Source organism: Marmota flaviventris, chromosome 2, assembly GCF_047511675.1.
Source record: "Marmota flaviventris isolate mMarFla1 chromosome 2, mMarFla1.hap1, whole genome shotgun sequence".
Lineage (NCBI taxonomy): Eukaryota > Metazoa > Chordata > Mammalia > Rodentia > Sciuridae > Marmota > Marmota flaviventris.
The window spans coordinates 90,201,637-90,219,240 of NC_092499.1; the positions used below are offsets into that span (position 1 = coordinate 90,201,637).

The 17,604-nt window shown below is 40.4% G+C and overlaps 1 protein-coding gene across 1 annotated transcript in view; it reads left to right on the forward strand.

Annotated features, from left to right (window-relative positions):
- Positions 1-223: 223 nt before the first annotated feature.
- The window catches only part of Rtf1 (RTF1 homolog, Paf1/RNA polymerase II complex component), a 61,286-nt gene continuing 43,905 nt past the window's right edge, over positions 224-17,604 (forward strand). Inside the window, exon 1 of the mRNA XM_027925971.2 lies at positions 224-421. Coding sequence (XP_027781772.1) covers positions 224-421 — 198 coding nt within the window. The remainder of the gene's footprint in view (positions 422-17,604) is intronic.

The window sequence follows — 17,604 nt, forward strand, 5'->3', positions numbered from 1 at the left end:
TGATAGGTAGGTAGCTGACCGAGCGCGGGCCTGGCAGCCGAGAAACAGCCAAGGTTTCCGGGGCCGGTCCCCGGCAAGACAACGGCAGTGCTCTGCCGGGAAACCATGAATATACGGCCCCGCCTCCCACGGTGCGTCGGGGGTGGGGCAGGGCGGGGCGCCGGGCGCCAGCGAACGGCGTGCGCCTGGCGGGGGGCGGGGTCAGGGGCGGAGCGGAGCGCGCATGCGCGGTCGCCTTTGTGTGGGTCGAGCAGCGGCGGCTTCGGCGGCAGTGGCGGTCCCACTGGCAGGCGGGCAAGAGGGGAGTCCGGGCGGCGTCCGGCGTGGGAGCCGGGGGACCAACATGGTAAAGAAGCGGAAAGGCCGCGTCGTGATCGACTCAGACACGGAGGACAGCGGCAGCGACGAGAACCTGGATCAGGTGAGGGCAGGCCGCGGAGGCGCGGGCCGGCAGAGCAGGAGGGCTGAGTACCCAGCCACTGGAGCCCGGAGCCGGCCGGGCCCGGAGTCTCCTGGCTTGAGCGCCTGACCCGCCCGGTGTCCTGACTGCTGCTGCAACCCGCTTCTTGTCCTACTCGCAGCATCCAAGGCCCTCCGAGTCTAGCCCAGGCCTGGAGACCGAGCACCGAAGACTTGGCGCCTTGGGCGGGGAGGCGGGGCAGGGACCGGGCAGATGGGCCTCGGGCTCTGGGGTACCGAAGGGGGCCACGATCAGATCTACTGGGGCCGCATCGGGGCGGCAGGCTGCAAGCCAAGCGATCCGGGCCTGGAGAGATAGGAAGTATCGCCCGCCAACCCTGGAAGCTGGGAGGTTTTGGAGGAGGTGCAAGGGTAAGCGTGGGGCGATGGGAGGGGGAGAGAGCTGAGAAGGTGCGGACTCAGGAAGATGAAGTTTTTTAGGAAAGGGGTTGTGGACAGAGAGGAAGAACATTGGTAAATGTTCCGAGGAGTTCTGCTTGCTTGGCGAGGAAGTCTTAGCTGTGGGCACGAGTCTGTTTGGCGACTAGGGTCGTTTGTGGTTGAGATGGGTTCCCGTTGGAATGTCAGACCGAAGAAAACACTCTAGGGAGGAGGAAACGGTGGGGCAGCATGGAGGGATTGTGGCCCAGGCATCTTAGATCTTTTGTAAAGCATCCCAGAATTCTTTCTTACTTGAAGATTGTGAAGGAAGCGTTGAAAGTAACTTTTGGCCTTAGTGTCTTGGGGTAGCTTGAACTGTTTATATACTCTAGAAAATACTGTAGGGAGTAAGCGGACCCTTGTAACAGTGCTCTAATGATAGCAAGAGGTACAAAGATGGTTTCCTCCATCTTTTAATGAGCAAATGATATAAAGAAAGAATATGCAAAAGATAATAACTGTATACTTTGAGAGAACATTGAACTTTAGATCTGAAATTTTGAATTCTAAATTGGACTTATGCTGCTTTCTAGCTATGGTCTTAGCTGTAAAATCGTGGTGTTACATCAGTCTTGTCTATCTGATTGTAAGATCAAATGTTTGTAAGAATAATGATGCAAGTATTGTCAGCTTATAATTTTTTTTAATAAATGGTTTCTTGGGAGTCCTTTGTACTAGGCCAGAGATCTAGTACTAAAGTATTTGGGCATAAAAAGGGAGGACTTGTTAAGAAGGAAGGACTGAAAGGTGAAGAGGAACGTTTGTTAAATGGAGGTGGGGAAGTGGGGACTATTAAGGCATAGAAACCTTGTATTGGGCTAGGAATATAGAGAGTAAGTTGAAATTGTTCTCATTGAAAGGCTCCTGGAATCTAAAAAACATACTCTAGGTTATAAAAGTTTGGTTGGTAAGATAATTTTAGGCAGGCAATTAGGAGGATTAGAATGTATTTTTCACTATTTTCTGATCTGCAAGTGTGTTTCTGGTAATAACATCAGCTACCTTAAGGTGAACAGACAGCTTAATTAAGTGCTTTAGTTACATTATCAAGTTTTTTTTCCTTCATTTTAATTTTTTTTTTTTTTTTTTTTTTTTTTTTGCTGTACTAGGATTGAACCCAGGCATACTCTACCACAAAGCTGCATCCCCAGACCTTTTTAATTTTATTTTGAGATAGAATCTCCCTGAATTGCTGGGGCTGGCCTTGAACTTGCAAATCCCTTGCTTTAGCCTCCCAAGTGGCTGTGATTACAGATGTGCACAACCACACCCAGCTTTACATTCTCAAGTTTTCAAGTCATGGTGAAGTTGGAATCATTTTCTCCACTTTACACATGAGGAAAACAGAGCTTGATGAAGTTAAATAATTCTCAAAATTAGTGATAGAATTGGATTTTAATGTAAATCTGTACAAGTATAAGGCCTTTACTCATTCTACTAGACCAACTTAATCTGTTAGTCTTTTAATTTTTCCATATTACAAATGAGAATAATGTTTCATGGCCATTTTCCATGTTGCTAGAATTCATGTTGTAAAGTACACTGACTAGAGGAAATTGGCACATCAGTTTGAAAGATTATTATTATTTTTTTAATATCTTTTAGTTGCCAATGGATTTTTTTACTTTATTTCTTTATTTATATGTGGTGCTAAGGATCGAACTTAGGGCCTCACACATGCCAGGCCACTGAGCCACAACCTCATCCTTGAAAGATTATTTAGGGGACTTAGTAAAGTACTTTTAAAATATCTGTTTTGAAGATGAATGAACTAAGTTGCAAATTATTCTGTTCTTAGTGGTTTTCCACAGAATTCTGATGAGGTGAGTAGATTGCTTCCATTGGTGGTTGAGATATTTTACCCGATTCACAGAGAGCTTTCTGCAGTAGGAACTGGAGGGGATTGCAGCTTGAAATCTAATTCTAAATATCTATTTATAAAAAGAAATTAATGTGAAATTTGTAAGTAATGCTTAATACATTTTAACAGCAATTCCAACTTACCTTTTATTTATTTATTTTTTAGTTGTAGTTGGACACAACACCTTTATTTCACTTGTTTATATTTTTATGTGGTGCTGAGGATTGAACCCAGAGTCTCGATCCTGTAAGGCGAGCACTCTACCGCTAAGCCACAACCCCAGCCCGCCCCAACTTACCTGTAACAACAACTTTTTTTTTTTTAGTACTGAGGATTGAAATCAGGAGCACCTAACCACTGAGCCACATTCCTAGTCTTTTTTTGTATTTTATTTACAGACAGGGTCTCACTGAGTTGCTTAGGGCTTCACTAAATTTCTGAGGCTAACCTTGAACAGGCTTAACCTGCTGTCTCAGCCTTCTGAGCCACTAGGATTACAGGTGTGCACCACTGTACCTGGCCCTTTTAACTTCTTTTTTTTTTAATATTTATTTTTTAGTTATAGTTGGACACAATACATTTATTTTATTTATTTATTTTTGTGTGGTGCTGAGGATCAAACCCAGGGTCTCACATGTGCTAGATGAGCGCTCTGTCGCTGAGCCACAACCCCAGCCCCACTCTAACTTCTTATTGGCATTTTTATTATGAGATGAGAACTAGATCAAAAATCTCTTCTACATCCTAACATGGGTACCAGGGTCTTCTGTCTGTTCCACATTGTGCCAGGTTCTCAGAGGAATCAAAATTCTCAGTCTTCTGGATGTTTTCCCTAGAGGCCTTCATAGAAGTTAACAGCCTGATTTTAGGTTCTTTTTTTTTTTTTTTTTTAATATTTTTATTAGTTATTGATGGATCTTTATTTATTTGTTTATAGAACACAGGGATCACAGGTATGTGCCACACTGTGCCCATTGCCTGTTTTATTTTTTATTTTGAGATATGGTCTGCTAAATTGTTGAGGACCTTACTAAGTTGATGAGGCTGGCCTCAAATGTGTAAGTCACCTGCTTCAGGCTCCTCAGTCTCTAGGATTATAGAGAACGTGGTGCTGAGAATCGAACCCAGTGCTTCCTTGCACATGCTAGGCAAATGCTCTACTACTGAGCCAGAACACAATCAGTACATTCTGGGCCTTTCTTTACCAAAATGTCTTGGGCTGCTCCTTCTAGTTTTAAGTCTTTTTTTTTTTTTTTTTTTTGGTACCAAGGGTTGAACTTAGGGGCACTCAACCACTGAGCCACATCCCCAGCTCGATTTTGTATTTTATTTTAGAGACAGGGTCTCACTGAGTTGCTTAGCACCTTGCTTTTGCTGAGCCTGTCTTTGAACTTGAGATCCTCCTGCCTTAGTCTCCTGAGCTGCTGGGATTATAGGTGTATGCCACTGCGCATGGTTTAGTTCTGAGTCTTTATTGGAGCTTTAACATTATACTTGCTGTCTACTGTGTGATTCTTATAGAAAGAACAAAAACCATAACAAATCTCCAATTGTCTAGTATCAGAGTGACACACTTAGTAAGGATGCCCTTTTTCCCTGAGTTTTCCACATGGAAATCTAAGATATTTTTTCAATAGTACTATATTATCTCCAACTTAGTACTTATTGAAGGTGAAGTGGATGAACCTTCTAGGCTGTTTTTTCCTGGTGGTTGGGGTCAGAAGCCACTGGGTTGATTATTTAAAATGTAGGTTGGGGTGGTTAAGAGGTGTAGCAGCTACCCCAGACCTAATGGATCAGACCCTCAGAGCACATAGAGCCCTAGAGTTTGCATTTATAATAGATAAAGCCCAGGTAACTATGATTTATGTTAATGGCTGAGACTGTTAACTGTCTGTGTGCAAGTTAATCTTTTTAGTAAGACACTGTAAGTAGTTGGTCTCACATAATATGTCCAAATTAAGTGGAGTAGTTTAAAACTTGTTTTAATTTCCAAAGGTTTTTAAAACTCCTAAGTTGAGAATTTGAAGAATTTTCTTTTAGCATGAGACCTGCTAGTGACTCTGTTATTATGTTAGCCATATCCTTTCTCAACATTTTTAAATCGCAAGATAGTTGCCATTGGTGCTCTCTGGGGGAGGGGGGGAGGCTGACTTTGAGGTAAACCTATAGGATTTTTATCATCATTACACATTTGCATAGAGATATTGAATTACTCTTTATGAAAAATATTTATGCAGTGAATTCTATAGAATGAAAAGCACCCAAGATAATAAAGGAAATAATTCTCTATTCAGATCAGTGTTACTTAGTATTTATAAAAGTTTTTTCTACAACATATCCAGCATAGTAGTGCATTCCTGTAATCCTAGCAGATAGGGAGGCTGCCGCAGGAGGATCATAAGTTCCAGGCCAGCCTCAGCAAGTTAGTGAGGCCCTAAGCATCTTGACAAGACCGTGTCTCAAAATAAAAAATAAAAAGTGGTAGGGATATAGTTCAACTATTAAAGCCCGCTTAGGTTCAATCCTATTACCTCCCTCCAAATAAGTTGTGAATACAATAGGGTGGTGACACAGTTCAGTAATAGAGTGCTTGCCTAGCATTCATGAGACCCTGGGTTTGACCCCCAGTGCCACAATAAATAAATAAAATGAACAAAATAAAAAATTAAAAGTTGATATTCTTCATTAAAAAATAAATAAGATATCTCAGCCTGATTGGAGGGTCTGGTTCTTCTTAAACTCAGCCCTGAGGTTAGCTATTTTCACTTCCCATAGCAAGCCATTTAATAAACAAACAAACAAACAAGCAAATGTTACTGTACCTTTCTTTTTTAATTAGTTAATTTAGTTTTTGGTAACGGGAATGAACTCAGGGGCATTCGGCCACTGAGCCACATCCTCAGCCCTATTTTGTATTTTATTTAGAGACAGGGTCTCACTGAGTTGCTTAGGACCTCACAGTTGCTGAGGTTGGCTAAGAACTCTAGATCTTCCTGTCTCAGCGTCCATAGCTGCTGGGATTACAGCTGTACACCACTGCGCCCAGCCCCCCGCCCCTTTTTTAAATGTGTGTGTGTGTGTGTGTGTATATATTTGTCAGTGGAGCTTTATTTTTATTTATTTTTGCATGCAAAGTATGTTCACACCAATTCGTGTCTTCATACATGTACTTTGAATAATGATTTCCCTCACATTCCACCATCATTTCTACCCCATGCCCTCCCCCCACCCTCTGCCCTATCTAGAGTTTGTCTATTCCTTCCATGCTCCCCCTCCCTACCCCAGTATGAATCAGCCTCCTTATATCAGAGAAAACATTTGGGATATATGTGGTGCTGAGAATTGAACCCAGTACTTCACACATGCTAGGCCTGTGTCTTTCTTTAAAAAAAAAAAAAAAAAAAGAAAGAAAGAAAGAAGGTGTATATGGTGGCATATGCCTATAATCCCAACTATTTGGAAGGCAGTTTCAAGATCAGCCTCAGCAACTTAGTGAAACCCTATTTCAAAATAAAAAATAAAAGGGCTGAGCTGGGGATGTAAGTTAGTGGTAAAGTGCCCCTGGATTCAATCCCCAATACAAAAGAAAGAAAGAAAAACTATAGGCACATGGAAAGCTTTATTTCATAGTTTCCTTCCTTATTTAAAATGGTAATTATGTTGTCACATTCTCTTTCTCTGCTTATCAACTTGAAAAAGCAATAATTAAATTTATCTTTGAGAGAATAGGCCCCTAACTATTTTCTAGGATCTCTTTTTAGACATTATGTGTAAAAGGTATTGTTATAAAGTATCCTTTCCCATATAACTTGGGAAATTTAAAATTTGTTTTTCTCATTAGTATAATTATAACTATTAGTATAATAGTCTAATTTTTCTCTTAGTGAGACTAGGTTTTGAAGTCTACAATGAATTGGTGAGAAATCTCATTGTTGTAAGTTTTTAATTTGTATCATAATGTTGCATCTAGTTGGTATAACTCATTTGCTATCTATCTATCTATCTATCTATTTGTTATTTAAAAGAAATGATTAGGGAAGCCTAGCCTGGGTGGCACAAGCCTGAAATCCCAGTGATTTGAGAGGCTGAGGCAAGAGGATGGTAAGTTCCAGGCCTGCCTCAGCAATTCAGCAAGGCTGTGCCTCAAAAAGAAAAGAAAGAGGGGCTGGGGATATAGCTCAGTTGGTAGTGTGCTTGCCTTGCATGGTACAAAGCCTTGGGTTCTATCCCTAGCACTGCCCCCACCCACCCTCCCCCCAACAAAAAGAAAGAGAGAAAGAAAGCAAAGAAATGGTCAAATCTATCTCAGATGCAAGTTCTGTTGGTATATTTGTTGTTCCCTTAGGGTGGAGATCATTTGTCTTTGACCAAATGTGTTAGACAGTGCTAGGCACTAGGGCTATTAGGTGAACAAAATGGAAGAAGGAGCTTAAAGTGGTATGAGAGAGAGAGAGAGATGGAGGAAGGGGACATGTTCAGAGAGTCATTTCCTTAAAACTGCTGTAGTCTGTGAAGGAAGAACAAGGATATTATCTTTGATTAGCAACCCTATAGTAGCCTGATGAAAGTGACATTTAAACTGAAACCTGGAAGAAGAAAAGGAGGTTAGGAGCTTGAAGAGTAAGGAAGGGTGTTGTTGAGTGTTCATGGTTGAGAGACTAACATATAGAAAGAAATGAGGCAGAAAGGACCTAGTACCCTCATGAAACTGAAAGATGCCCAGGGTAAGTGGAACAGCACTAGTTGAAGAGATAGTAGTACAAATGAAACTGCAGAGGTAGCTTCTGTTTTGACTATTTGAGGGTGGAGAAGTCAAGTTTAGTGGGTTACAGCCAACAGTTAAAATAAAAATGAAATTTAATTGAATAGAAAACATTAAGTATGATATACATAGTAAAGATAAAGACTTTAATATGTTTCATGAAACCTGTGTTTCATTAATATATATGTGTGTATATAATGGATCCTGAGGTGTAATTTCTCCTACTGTTGACTGGGTTTAAAAAGAAAGTCTTAAAGCCATTGACAGGACTGTGTTGTTAATGTTAAGGTCTTCTGAGAGTAATAAGAAGGCATTGAGGGATTATAAAATGGAAGAGGTATTCAGATTTGCCATTTTTGTTTTTACAGAATCAGGGTCTCACTATTTTGCCCAGACTGACCTTGAAATACTAGGCTCAAGCTATCCTGCTTAAACCTCCTGAGAGCTGAGTCTACATGCACACACCATGCACAGCTTTTCAAATTTAAACCCCCCACCCCATCCCAGTATTGGAGATTGAACTCAGGGACTGGCACATGCTAGGAAAGCACTCTACCATTGAGTTACACCCCCAGCACTTCCCCCTGCCTCTTTTTTTTTTTTAGTACCATGGGGTACTTAAAACACTGAGCCACATCCCTAGCCCTTTATGTGTGTGTGTGTGTGTTTAGTTGTAGATGGAAATAATAACTTTATTTTTTAATGGATCAAACCCAGTGCCTCAAATGTGCTAAGAAAGCACTCTACCACTGAGCTACAACCTCAGCCCCACCCACTTCAACCCTTGCCCCTTTTTTTTTTTGGTACCAGGGATTAAACCCAGGGGCACTTAACCACTGAGCCACTTTCCCAGCCCTTTTAAAATTTTATTTATTTATTTATATTTAGTTGTCAATGGACATTTTATTTCATTTACTTGCAGTGCTGAGAATCTAACCCAGTTCCTCACACATTGCTAGGCAAGCACTCTAACATACATAGAGCTATGATCCCAGACCCTTTTATTTTATTTTGAGGCAGGGTCTTGCTAAATTGTTTAAGCCTCACCAAGTTGCTGAGACTGGCTTTGAACTTGCAATCCACCTGCTTCAGCCTTCCAAGCCACTGGGATTACAGGCATGTGCCATTGCACCTGCCTTCCATTCTCTTTTTAAATGTAATTTATTTTTTTAATTTTCAGACAGATTCTTGCTAAGTTGCCCAGTCTGGCTTTAAAGTTGCCATCTTCCTCCCAGTAATTAGGATTATAATTATGTGCTGTCATACCTGATTTGCCCCCCCCCCTTTTTTTTTTTTGGTACTAGGGATTGAACTCAGGGACACTCAACCACTGAGCCATATCCCCAGCCCTATTTTTTGTATTTTTTATTTAGAGACAGGGTCTCACTGAGTTGCTTAAGCACCTCACCATTGCTGAGGCTGGCTTTGAACTCAATCTTCCTGTCTCAACCTCCTGAGCTTCTGGGATTACAAGTGTGAGCCACTGTCTCAGACTCCTGAGCTGCTGGGATTACAGGTGTGGGCCACTGTGCCTGGCTTGATTTGCCTTTTTGAAAGCCCACCTAGACTACTTTGTGGAGAGTCATATGGAGAGGGGAAACTAGTTAGTTGGTAGATAAAGGAGTCCAGGTGACAGGTGGTGGAGAACATAAGTATCACTCGAATGTAAGCTCCAAGGGGGTAAATATATTTGTTCACTGCAATATTTCTGGCCCCTAGAACAGTTCATACATATAGCAAGCACTGTGTTGATACCATTGAATGAACAAATACCTGGAGTCGTGTGTTAGTTACATAGATGACATGGTAAAATAAGCTAGACATTATCTTCAATAAATAGAACTAAAAGGACTTAATGACTGGAATGATGGCATAAGAGGTGGTATGAGGGATGAATACCAGACTCTAGAATTAGGAAACTTGGAGAACAGTCCAGATTAGAGTGAACATCATGAATTCATTCTTGGATATGTGGAGTTTAAGTGTATGTGAGATATCCAAGTGGAGATACCAAGTAGGTAGTTGAAAATAATGTCTGCCTGACACAAAAGTAGGCACTTAATAAATAATAATCAAATGCGATAGAAAGTTTCTAACATAAATAAGGAATACTATCAATTTGAGGCTTCTTATTCGGCCTCTCTTGTAATACTGATATCCCTTCTTTAGTTAGCAAGTGTATTAGGAGATGGGAACCAAGTTAAAACAAGTGCTGGGTATGGTGACATATGCCTATAATCCCAGCAGCTCTGGAACCTAAGGCAGGAGGATCACAAGTTAAAAGCCAGCCTCAGCAACTTAGTGAGACCCTAAGCAACTCAGAGAGACCCTGTCTCAAAATAAAAAATAAAAAGGACTAAGGATGTGGCTCAGTGGTTAAGTGCCCCTGGGCTCAATCTCTAGTACCCCCCCCCCACGCCAAGAAAAAACAAACAAGTAACAGTAATGAGTCTCTCCCCTCTATTATTATTATTATATGAAATTTAAAGGGCTGTTAAAATTCCCCTTTGAAATTACTACTTTAGAAGGTTTTTGTACATTCATTGATTTGTTTCTTTTATTATTATTATTAAAAATAGTGCAGTGCTTGTTAAAACAGTTTTGACAATACAGAAATACCTCTCTTTGCCTCATAATGACATAATGGCTCCCTTTCTTACTCATGAAAATTAACCAGTTTCCACTGTTTTAATCATGCTCCTCTAATTGTTTTTATATGAAAAGAAGAATACAAATAAACATCTCATTTTAAACTCTGAATTATTCTTCTTTCCTCAGCACCTCTCAAGTCTTCCCACTTATCTTTGTCTCTGTAGCTACTTACTTTGTCCAGGCCACCACCCACTCTGCTGAGACTGCTACTTCCTCTCTGCACTTGCACCCTGGCCCCTCTAGTCTCTTCATCTGCCTGTCAGAGTACTCTGTTAAAAACCCTTAGTGAATAGGGTTACTCCTCTGCTTCATACCATTTGATGTCTTCTTGCTGCTTTTAAACAACAGTCTTGTTCCTCACCTTGCTTTGTAAATCTGAAAATGATATGATTTTGTCTTACTCTTAACTCACTTCTTTCCATTCTTCCCTTGCCTGCTAAGCTTCAGTTGTACTGCTTCTCTTTCAGTTCTTTGAGTCAGCTGTTATCAGTTTCAGAGTCTTAGCTATCTCATCTGTAGGCGTCTGTCCAGAACACTATACTCTGTTTTTTTCTCTCAAGTTTCTAGTCTGAGCCTAAGTGCCATTACTTCAGAGAAGCCTCCTCAATACCCTCTACTGCAGATAAGCCCCCTACTCATTTTATTTACTTTCTTCTTAGCACCTAGTTTTATCTGTAATTCATTATTTCTCATTTTATTGTCTGTCTCCCACATTTGATTTTAAATTCTATGAGGTCAAGGACCCATGTATCTTTTTTTCACTATTGTCTATCCAGTGCTTGGTATATAGAGGGTACTAGTTAGTAATAAGATGAACATCTGCTCTGGTTTCCCTGTACTGAGGAGTTTCCCAGGATGCCAGGACTTTTAGTGCTAAAACCAGGATAGTCCTAGATAAACCAAGATGTTTGGTCTTCCTAACTGGTATTAATTAATTATGTTAGTTTTTCTTTTTTTAATTTAATTTAATTTTTTACACAAATGGAGCACAACTTTTCATTTCTCTGGTTATACATGATGTAAAGTCATACCATTCGTGCCGTCATACCTGTAATAATGTTTGTCTCATTCAACCATCTCCCCCCAACCCCTCCTCTCCCCTCCCTCTGCCCAATCCAAAGTTCCTTCATTTTTCCCTTGCACCCACTCCCCATTATGGATTAGCATCCATTTACCAGAGTAAACATTTGGCCTTTGGTTTTTTGATGAATTGGCTTACTTCGCTTAGCATGACATTCTCCAACTCCATCTATTTACCTGTAAATGCCATAATTTAATTCTTCTTTAAGGCTGAATAATATTCCACTTGTATATATACCACAGTTTTTTATCAATTCATCTATTGAAGGGCATCTGGGTTGGTTCCACAGTTTAGCTATTGTGAATTAAAGCTGCTATAAACATTGACATTGCTGCATCACTATAGTATGCTGATTTTAAGTCCTTTGGGTATGGACCAAGAAGTGGGCTAACTGGGTCAAATAGTGGTTCCATTCCAAGTTATCTAAGGAACCTCCATACTGCTTTCCAAGGTGGTTGCACCATTTTGCAATCCACCATCAATGAATTAGTACCTTTTCCCCCACATCCTCACCAGCACTTATTGTTGCTTGAATTCTTTTTTTTTAGGTGGGGGGTACCAGGGATTGAACTTAGGGGTACTCAACCACTGAGCCATATCCCAGTCCTATTTTGTATTTTATTTAGAGACAGGGCCTCACTGAGTTGCTAAACGCCTCACCATTGCTGAGGCTGGCTTTCAACTTGTGATTCTCCTGTCTCAACCTCCTAAACTGCTGGGATTACAGGTGTGTGCCACTGCACCTGCTGTTGCTTCAATTCTTGATCACTGCCATTCTGACTAGAGTGAGATGAAATCTTAGAGTAGTTTTGATCGCATTTTTCTAATTGCAATTTTAATTTTTTAAAATTTGTTTTTATTAGTTACACATGACAGTACAATGTTCTTGATATATCATACATTTGAATCAGATGGAATATAATTTCTCTCTCTTTTTTTTTTTTTTTTGGTAGTGTTATTGAGGATTAAACCCAGGGGCCTTGTATCACCAATCTGTATCCCCATCCCTTTTTAATTTTTATTTGCCCAGGCTTCTTCCTTAGCTTCCTGAGTCACTGGAATTTAGAGGCATATACCACTGTGCTTGGCTCATTAGAGTCCCCATTTTGGCTGTCTAGTTTAAATGTGGCTTTTAAGCAGTGTTAATGAAACTGCTCTAGATGTTGCATCTCTACACAGCCATACCTATAATAGGTTGGGCACTGGCATTACTTTACCCAAATGTTTAGTTCAGCTTAAATTTGATATATCATGTAGACATCCCACACTTGTTTCCCAAGATAAGTAGAGAAGGATAAGGTGAAATACAGGTAAATACAGCAGTGAAAGAGATCTACTGGACACGAGAAATGTGGTCTCAGACAGTGCAGTATGGTGGAATGGGCTGCAGGAGAATATTATACATTGATTTATCCCTTAGGCATGGGCCAATTTCAGATTGGCTTCTTTTGAGTACAAGTATTGGATAGATTACCCCTAACAAATCTCTTCAGGTGTGCCTTCTGAAGACCTTTCAGTTTGTACATTGGTTTGTCCAGCTGTTCTTTTTTTTTTTTTTTTTTTTTTTAAATTTTTTTTAAGAGAGTGGGAGAGAGAGAGAGAATTTTTCAATATTTATTTTTTAGTTCTCGGCGGACACAACATCTTTGTTTGTATGTGGTGCTGAGGATCGAACCCGGGCCGCACGCATGCCAGGCGAGCACGCTACCACTTGAGCCACATCCCCAGCCCCTGTCCAGCTGTTCTTAGGGGTCCTCAGTAGTCTATAGGGTTTAAAGAGTGCCCTTGACAGGAGTTCCCCTGGTAGCTTCCTGTACAGTTCTCAAGATGTGGAATGGATATCTTTCAGATTGTTAAGAAGGTTTTTTCAGCTGAGTGTGGTGGTGCATACCTGTAATCCCAGCTGCTTGGGAGGCTGAGGCAGGAGAATGCTGAATTCAAGGCCAAACTAGGCAATTTAACAGGATCCTATCTCAAAACAAAAAGGATCAGTGATGTAGCCCATTGGTAGAGTTCTTGACAAGCATGCCCAGGGGCCTGGCTTCAATCTCCAGCAGTGCAAAAACAAAACAACAACAACAAAAGAAGGACTTTGTTCTCCATACTGTTTTTAATATGATATTTAATGTAGTACAAAAAGAGACTGTGCTCATCAGATGCAAACCTTCACTGATGAAGGAGAGCTATTTGTTAGGTTTTTATTATAGAATGGAACCTCTTAACTGGATGGCAGTACTCATGTCTTATGACTTGAATTTCTATAACTTTTCTCTTTTTTTTAAATATTTATTTTTTAGGTGTAGATGGTCACAACACAATGCCTTTATTTTTATGTGGTGCTGAGGATCGAACCCGGGTCCCGCCCAGGCTAGGCGAGCACTCTACCGCTGAGCCACAATCCCAGCCCCTCAGTAACTTTTCTTAGTTAGGGGTCTCACTGTATTGCCCCGGCCGCTCTCCAGACTTCTGAGATCAAGTGACCCTCCTGCCTCAGCCTTCATGGTGCTGTGTCTTTAGGCAGCCACTGCACCTGGCTAGTTATAGTAATTTTTTTAACATTTTATTTTATTTATTTTTTTGGTGGCACTGGTGATTGAAACCAGGGATACTCTACCATCAAGTTCAGTGGTATTCCCAGCCCTTTTTAAATTTTTTAAAATTTGAGACAGGATCCTACTAAGTTTTCAAAACTAGCCTTAAACTTGTGATTTTCCTACCTCAGCCTCCCAAATTGTTGGGATTATAGGCCTATGCCACCAGGAGCCAGGCTTAGTGACAGTAACTTTTTTTTAGTCATTGATGGACCTTTATTTTAATCATTTATTTATATGTAGTGCTGAGAATGAAACCCAGTGCCTCATACAGAAGGCAAACACTCTACCACTGAGCCACACCACAGCCCCAGTTACAGTAACTTTGAACAAATGTCTATTACCTGTAACAGTTAATGTTTCAGGAAAGGATTTGATTGGGAACTGTATTAGTCAGCTTTTTATTACTATAATGAAGCAGGCTATTTTATGAAAAGAAAAGGTTTATTCAGATTATAATTTTGGAAGCTGGAAGTCCAAACAACATGGCATGGATTCTGGCTACATCACATGGTGAGAGTACATATGTATCTCTATGTATATATTTTCTCCCTCTTCTTATAAAACCACCAGGATTCAATTACAGGGGCTCCACCCAATGACCTAATAACTTTCCCAAAGCTCCACTTCCAGACACCACCACAGTTTGTTTAAGTTTCTATACTCCTTCTCCCTCACTCCCTCTCTCTTTCTCTAAGGTTCTGTGGATCAAACCCATGGCCTTGTGCATGGTAGGCAAGCATTCTACCACTGGAGTTAACACCCCAGCCCAAGGTTCTACCCTCTTAATACCACTAAATAAGACTTCGAGGATTAAACTGTGTGATTCAAGGCAACAAACCATATTCAAACTATATCAACATTGTATCCAAAACTTTGTTATAATGAGTTGGTATTAAAACAGGAATTCTAGAATCTGAGGCATCAGGGTAGAGATTACTTGCCAAAAGTCTTTCTAAAGTTTATAATTTGCATTAAGGTAATATGGGGAAAAAAGGTTGTATCACACAATCCAGCAAACCCAAGAGAAATAAAATCTTATGCAAAACTGTAAATGAACACAAAATGGCTCCACAATGGAAACAAATCAAATGTTTAAATTCATCTCTGTGGCAATCGACAATAGGAAATCAATAGGGCCAGAAGTCTGTAGTTGAGTCTGTAGTTGCCGGGGGAAGATGATACAATATAAGAAAAACAAGGGGTGTGATGGTGTATAAGGAATTGGAGGGTATGTGGGTATGATGATGGTGCTGCTGCCTATATTGAGATTGTGGTAGTGATTAAAACTATATATTCAAACTTAGAATCATGTTAGAAAGGCTAAAATATGTTGTATGTAAATTACACCTCAAGCTTAAAAAAACTACAAACATGCAAATATTGCTATAATTTGCATTTGGTTTGCATTTGCTATAATTTGCATTTGTTTTGGTGTGAAAGAAGAGTGTTCTTGTGATGTCTGCATTTCAGGAAGTTAACTAACTCTCCAATGAAATGTGAATGGTAACATTTAATGAGAACTAATGAAGAAGAATATCAGCTGTTTAATCTGAGAAGGTCATTTTCTCATTCTGGCCAAGGAAGGAAACTACTCCTAAAATAGAAAGAGACTGGAAGAAGAAAACAGATACTTTGAAGCAGTCTATTATTTTAAAATCTGTTTTGGCACTTGACCTATAATTGTATAGCAGGGTCATCCTCAAGGAATACTACTAGTAATATTTATTTGATGTACTTTCTCTTTTTTGGCACAAGGTTTAAACTAGTAAATCATGACTGGATTATGAGCCAGAATTCTGTCTGCTCAGGTTCAAATCCTGGCTTTCATGTATTAGCTGTGTTACTAAGTTACATAGCTTAGGTAAATTATTTAACCTCTTTCTGGATCCTTAGCTTCTTTATCTTTTTTTTTTTTTTTCTTTCCTTCTCCTCTACTGGAGCTTGAACCCAGGACACTCTGCCATGAGTTACATCCTAGCCCTTTTTTTTTTTTTTTAAATATTTATTTTTTCTTAGTTTTCGGCGGACACAACATCTTTGTTTGTATGTGGTGCTAAGGATCGAACCTGGGCCGCTCGCATGCCATGCGAGTGTGCTACCGCTTGAGCCACATCCCCAGCCCACCCTTTTTATTTTTATCTATCTATCTATCTATCTATCTATCTATCTATCTATTTGATATTTATTTTTTAGTCATAGTTGTACACAATCTTTATTTATTTTATGTTGTGCTGAGCATCGAACCCAAGGCCTCACACATGCTAGGCAGGTGCTCTACCTCTGAGCCACAACCCCAGCCACCACCACCCCCCACCCAGTCCTTTTTATTTTTTTATTTTGAGACAGGGTCTGACTAAAATTTGTGATTCAGGCTGGCCCTAAATTTGTGATCCTCCTGCATCAGCCTCAGGATTTGGTGGTGTCTTGGTGTGCAAGACCTCATCAGCTGAATTTTTCTTACTTATTTTTCCCAGTGCTGGAGATTGAACCCAGGGGTACTTTTCCACAAAGCCTACACCTCTAGCACTTTATTTATTTATTTTGGTACTGGGAATTGAACCCAAGGGTACTTTACCACTGAGTTACATCCTAATTCTTTTTATTTTTATATTTTTATCTTGAGACAGGGTCTCACTAACTTGCTAGAGTCTTGCTGAATTGCTGAGGCTGACCTAGAAATTGTGCTCCTCCTGTTTCAGTCTCTTCAGTCACTGGGATTTATAGGCATGTGCCACCATGCTCAGCTATTTTTTTTTTTTTAGATGGACACAATAGCTTTATTTTATTCGTTTTTATGTGGTGCCAGGTATCAAATCCAGTGCCTCATGCATACTAGGCAAGTGCTTTACCACTGAGCCACAACCCCAGCCCCATGCCCATCTGTTTTTAAAATTTTTATGTTACTGGGGATTGAACCCAGGGCTGCTCTGCCATTAAGATATATTCCCCAACTCTTTTTAAAAATTTTTATTTTTATTTTTTTGAGACAGGATCTAAGTTGTACAGGCTGGCCTCTAACTCGCTATCCTTCTGCCTCAGCCTCTCAAGGTACTGAGATTGCAGGCATGCTCCCACCGTACCTGGCCCTTTATATTTTATTTTGTGACAAGGTTTTGCTAAATTTCCCAGTCAGGAATTGAACTTTTTTTTTTTTTTTAAGAGAGAGAGGGAGGGAGGGAGGGAATTTTTTTTTTAATATATATTTTTTAGTTTTCGGCGGACACAACATCTTTGTATGTGGTGCTGAGGATCGAACCCGGGCCACACGCATGCTAGGCGAGCGCGCTACAGCTTGAGCCACATCCCCAGCCCCAAGACTTGAACTTTTGATCCTCCTGTCTCAGCTTCCTGAGTCATTGGGATTCCAGGAGTGCGTCACCAGCTGCTTTTTTATCTTTAAACGGGGATGGTGACAATATTTATCAATATTTTTGTGAATAGTAAATAACAGATGCTGAGAAAAGTGCTTGACATATAGTAAGAATAGTGTAAGTGTGGGCTGGTATTGGTATTAGCAGAGAGCAGGGCTAGTAACCCTGTTTTGCATTTTTGAGTCACAGAAGTAAGTAGGGGAAAAGTAATGAGACAGGGAAGCCATGTGGTAAAGCAGACTCTGATTGTAGCCATGGCTTTCTCTCTGGCACTTCCCTTCTAATCACACTTTAAGTCACCAGGACAAAGCAGAAGTAGTGAAGTGGAGTGTTGGGGTTGTCAAATTAGGATTCTGACATAATGGATAGCACACCTAGTG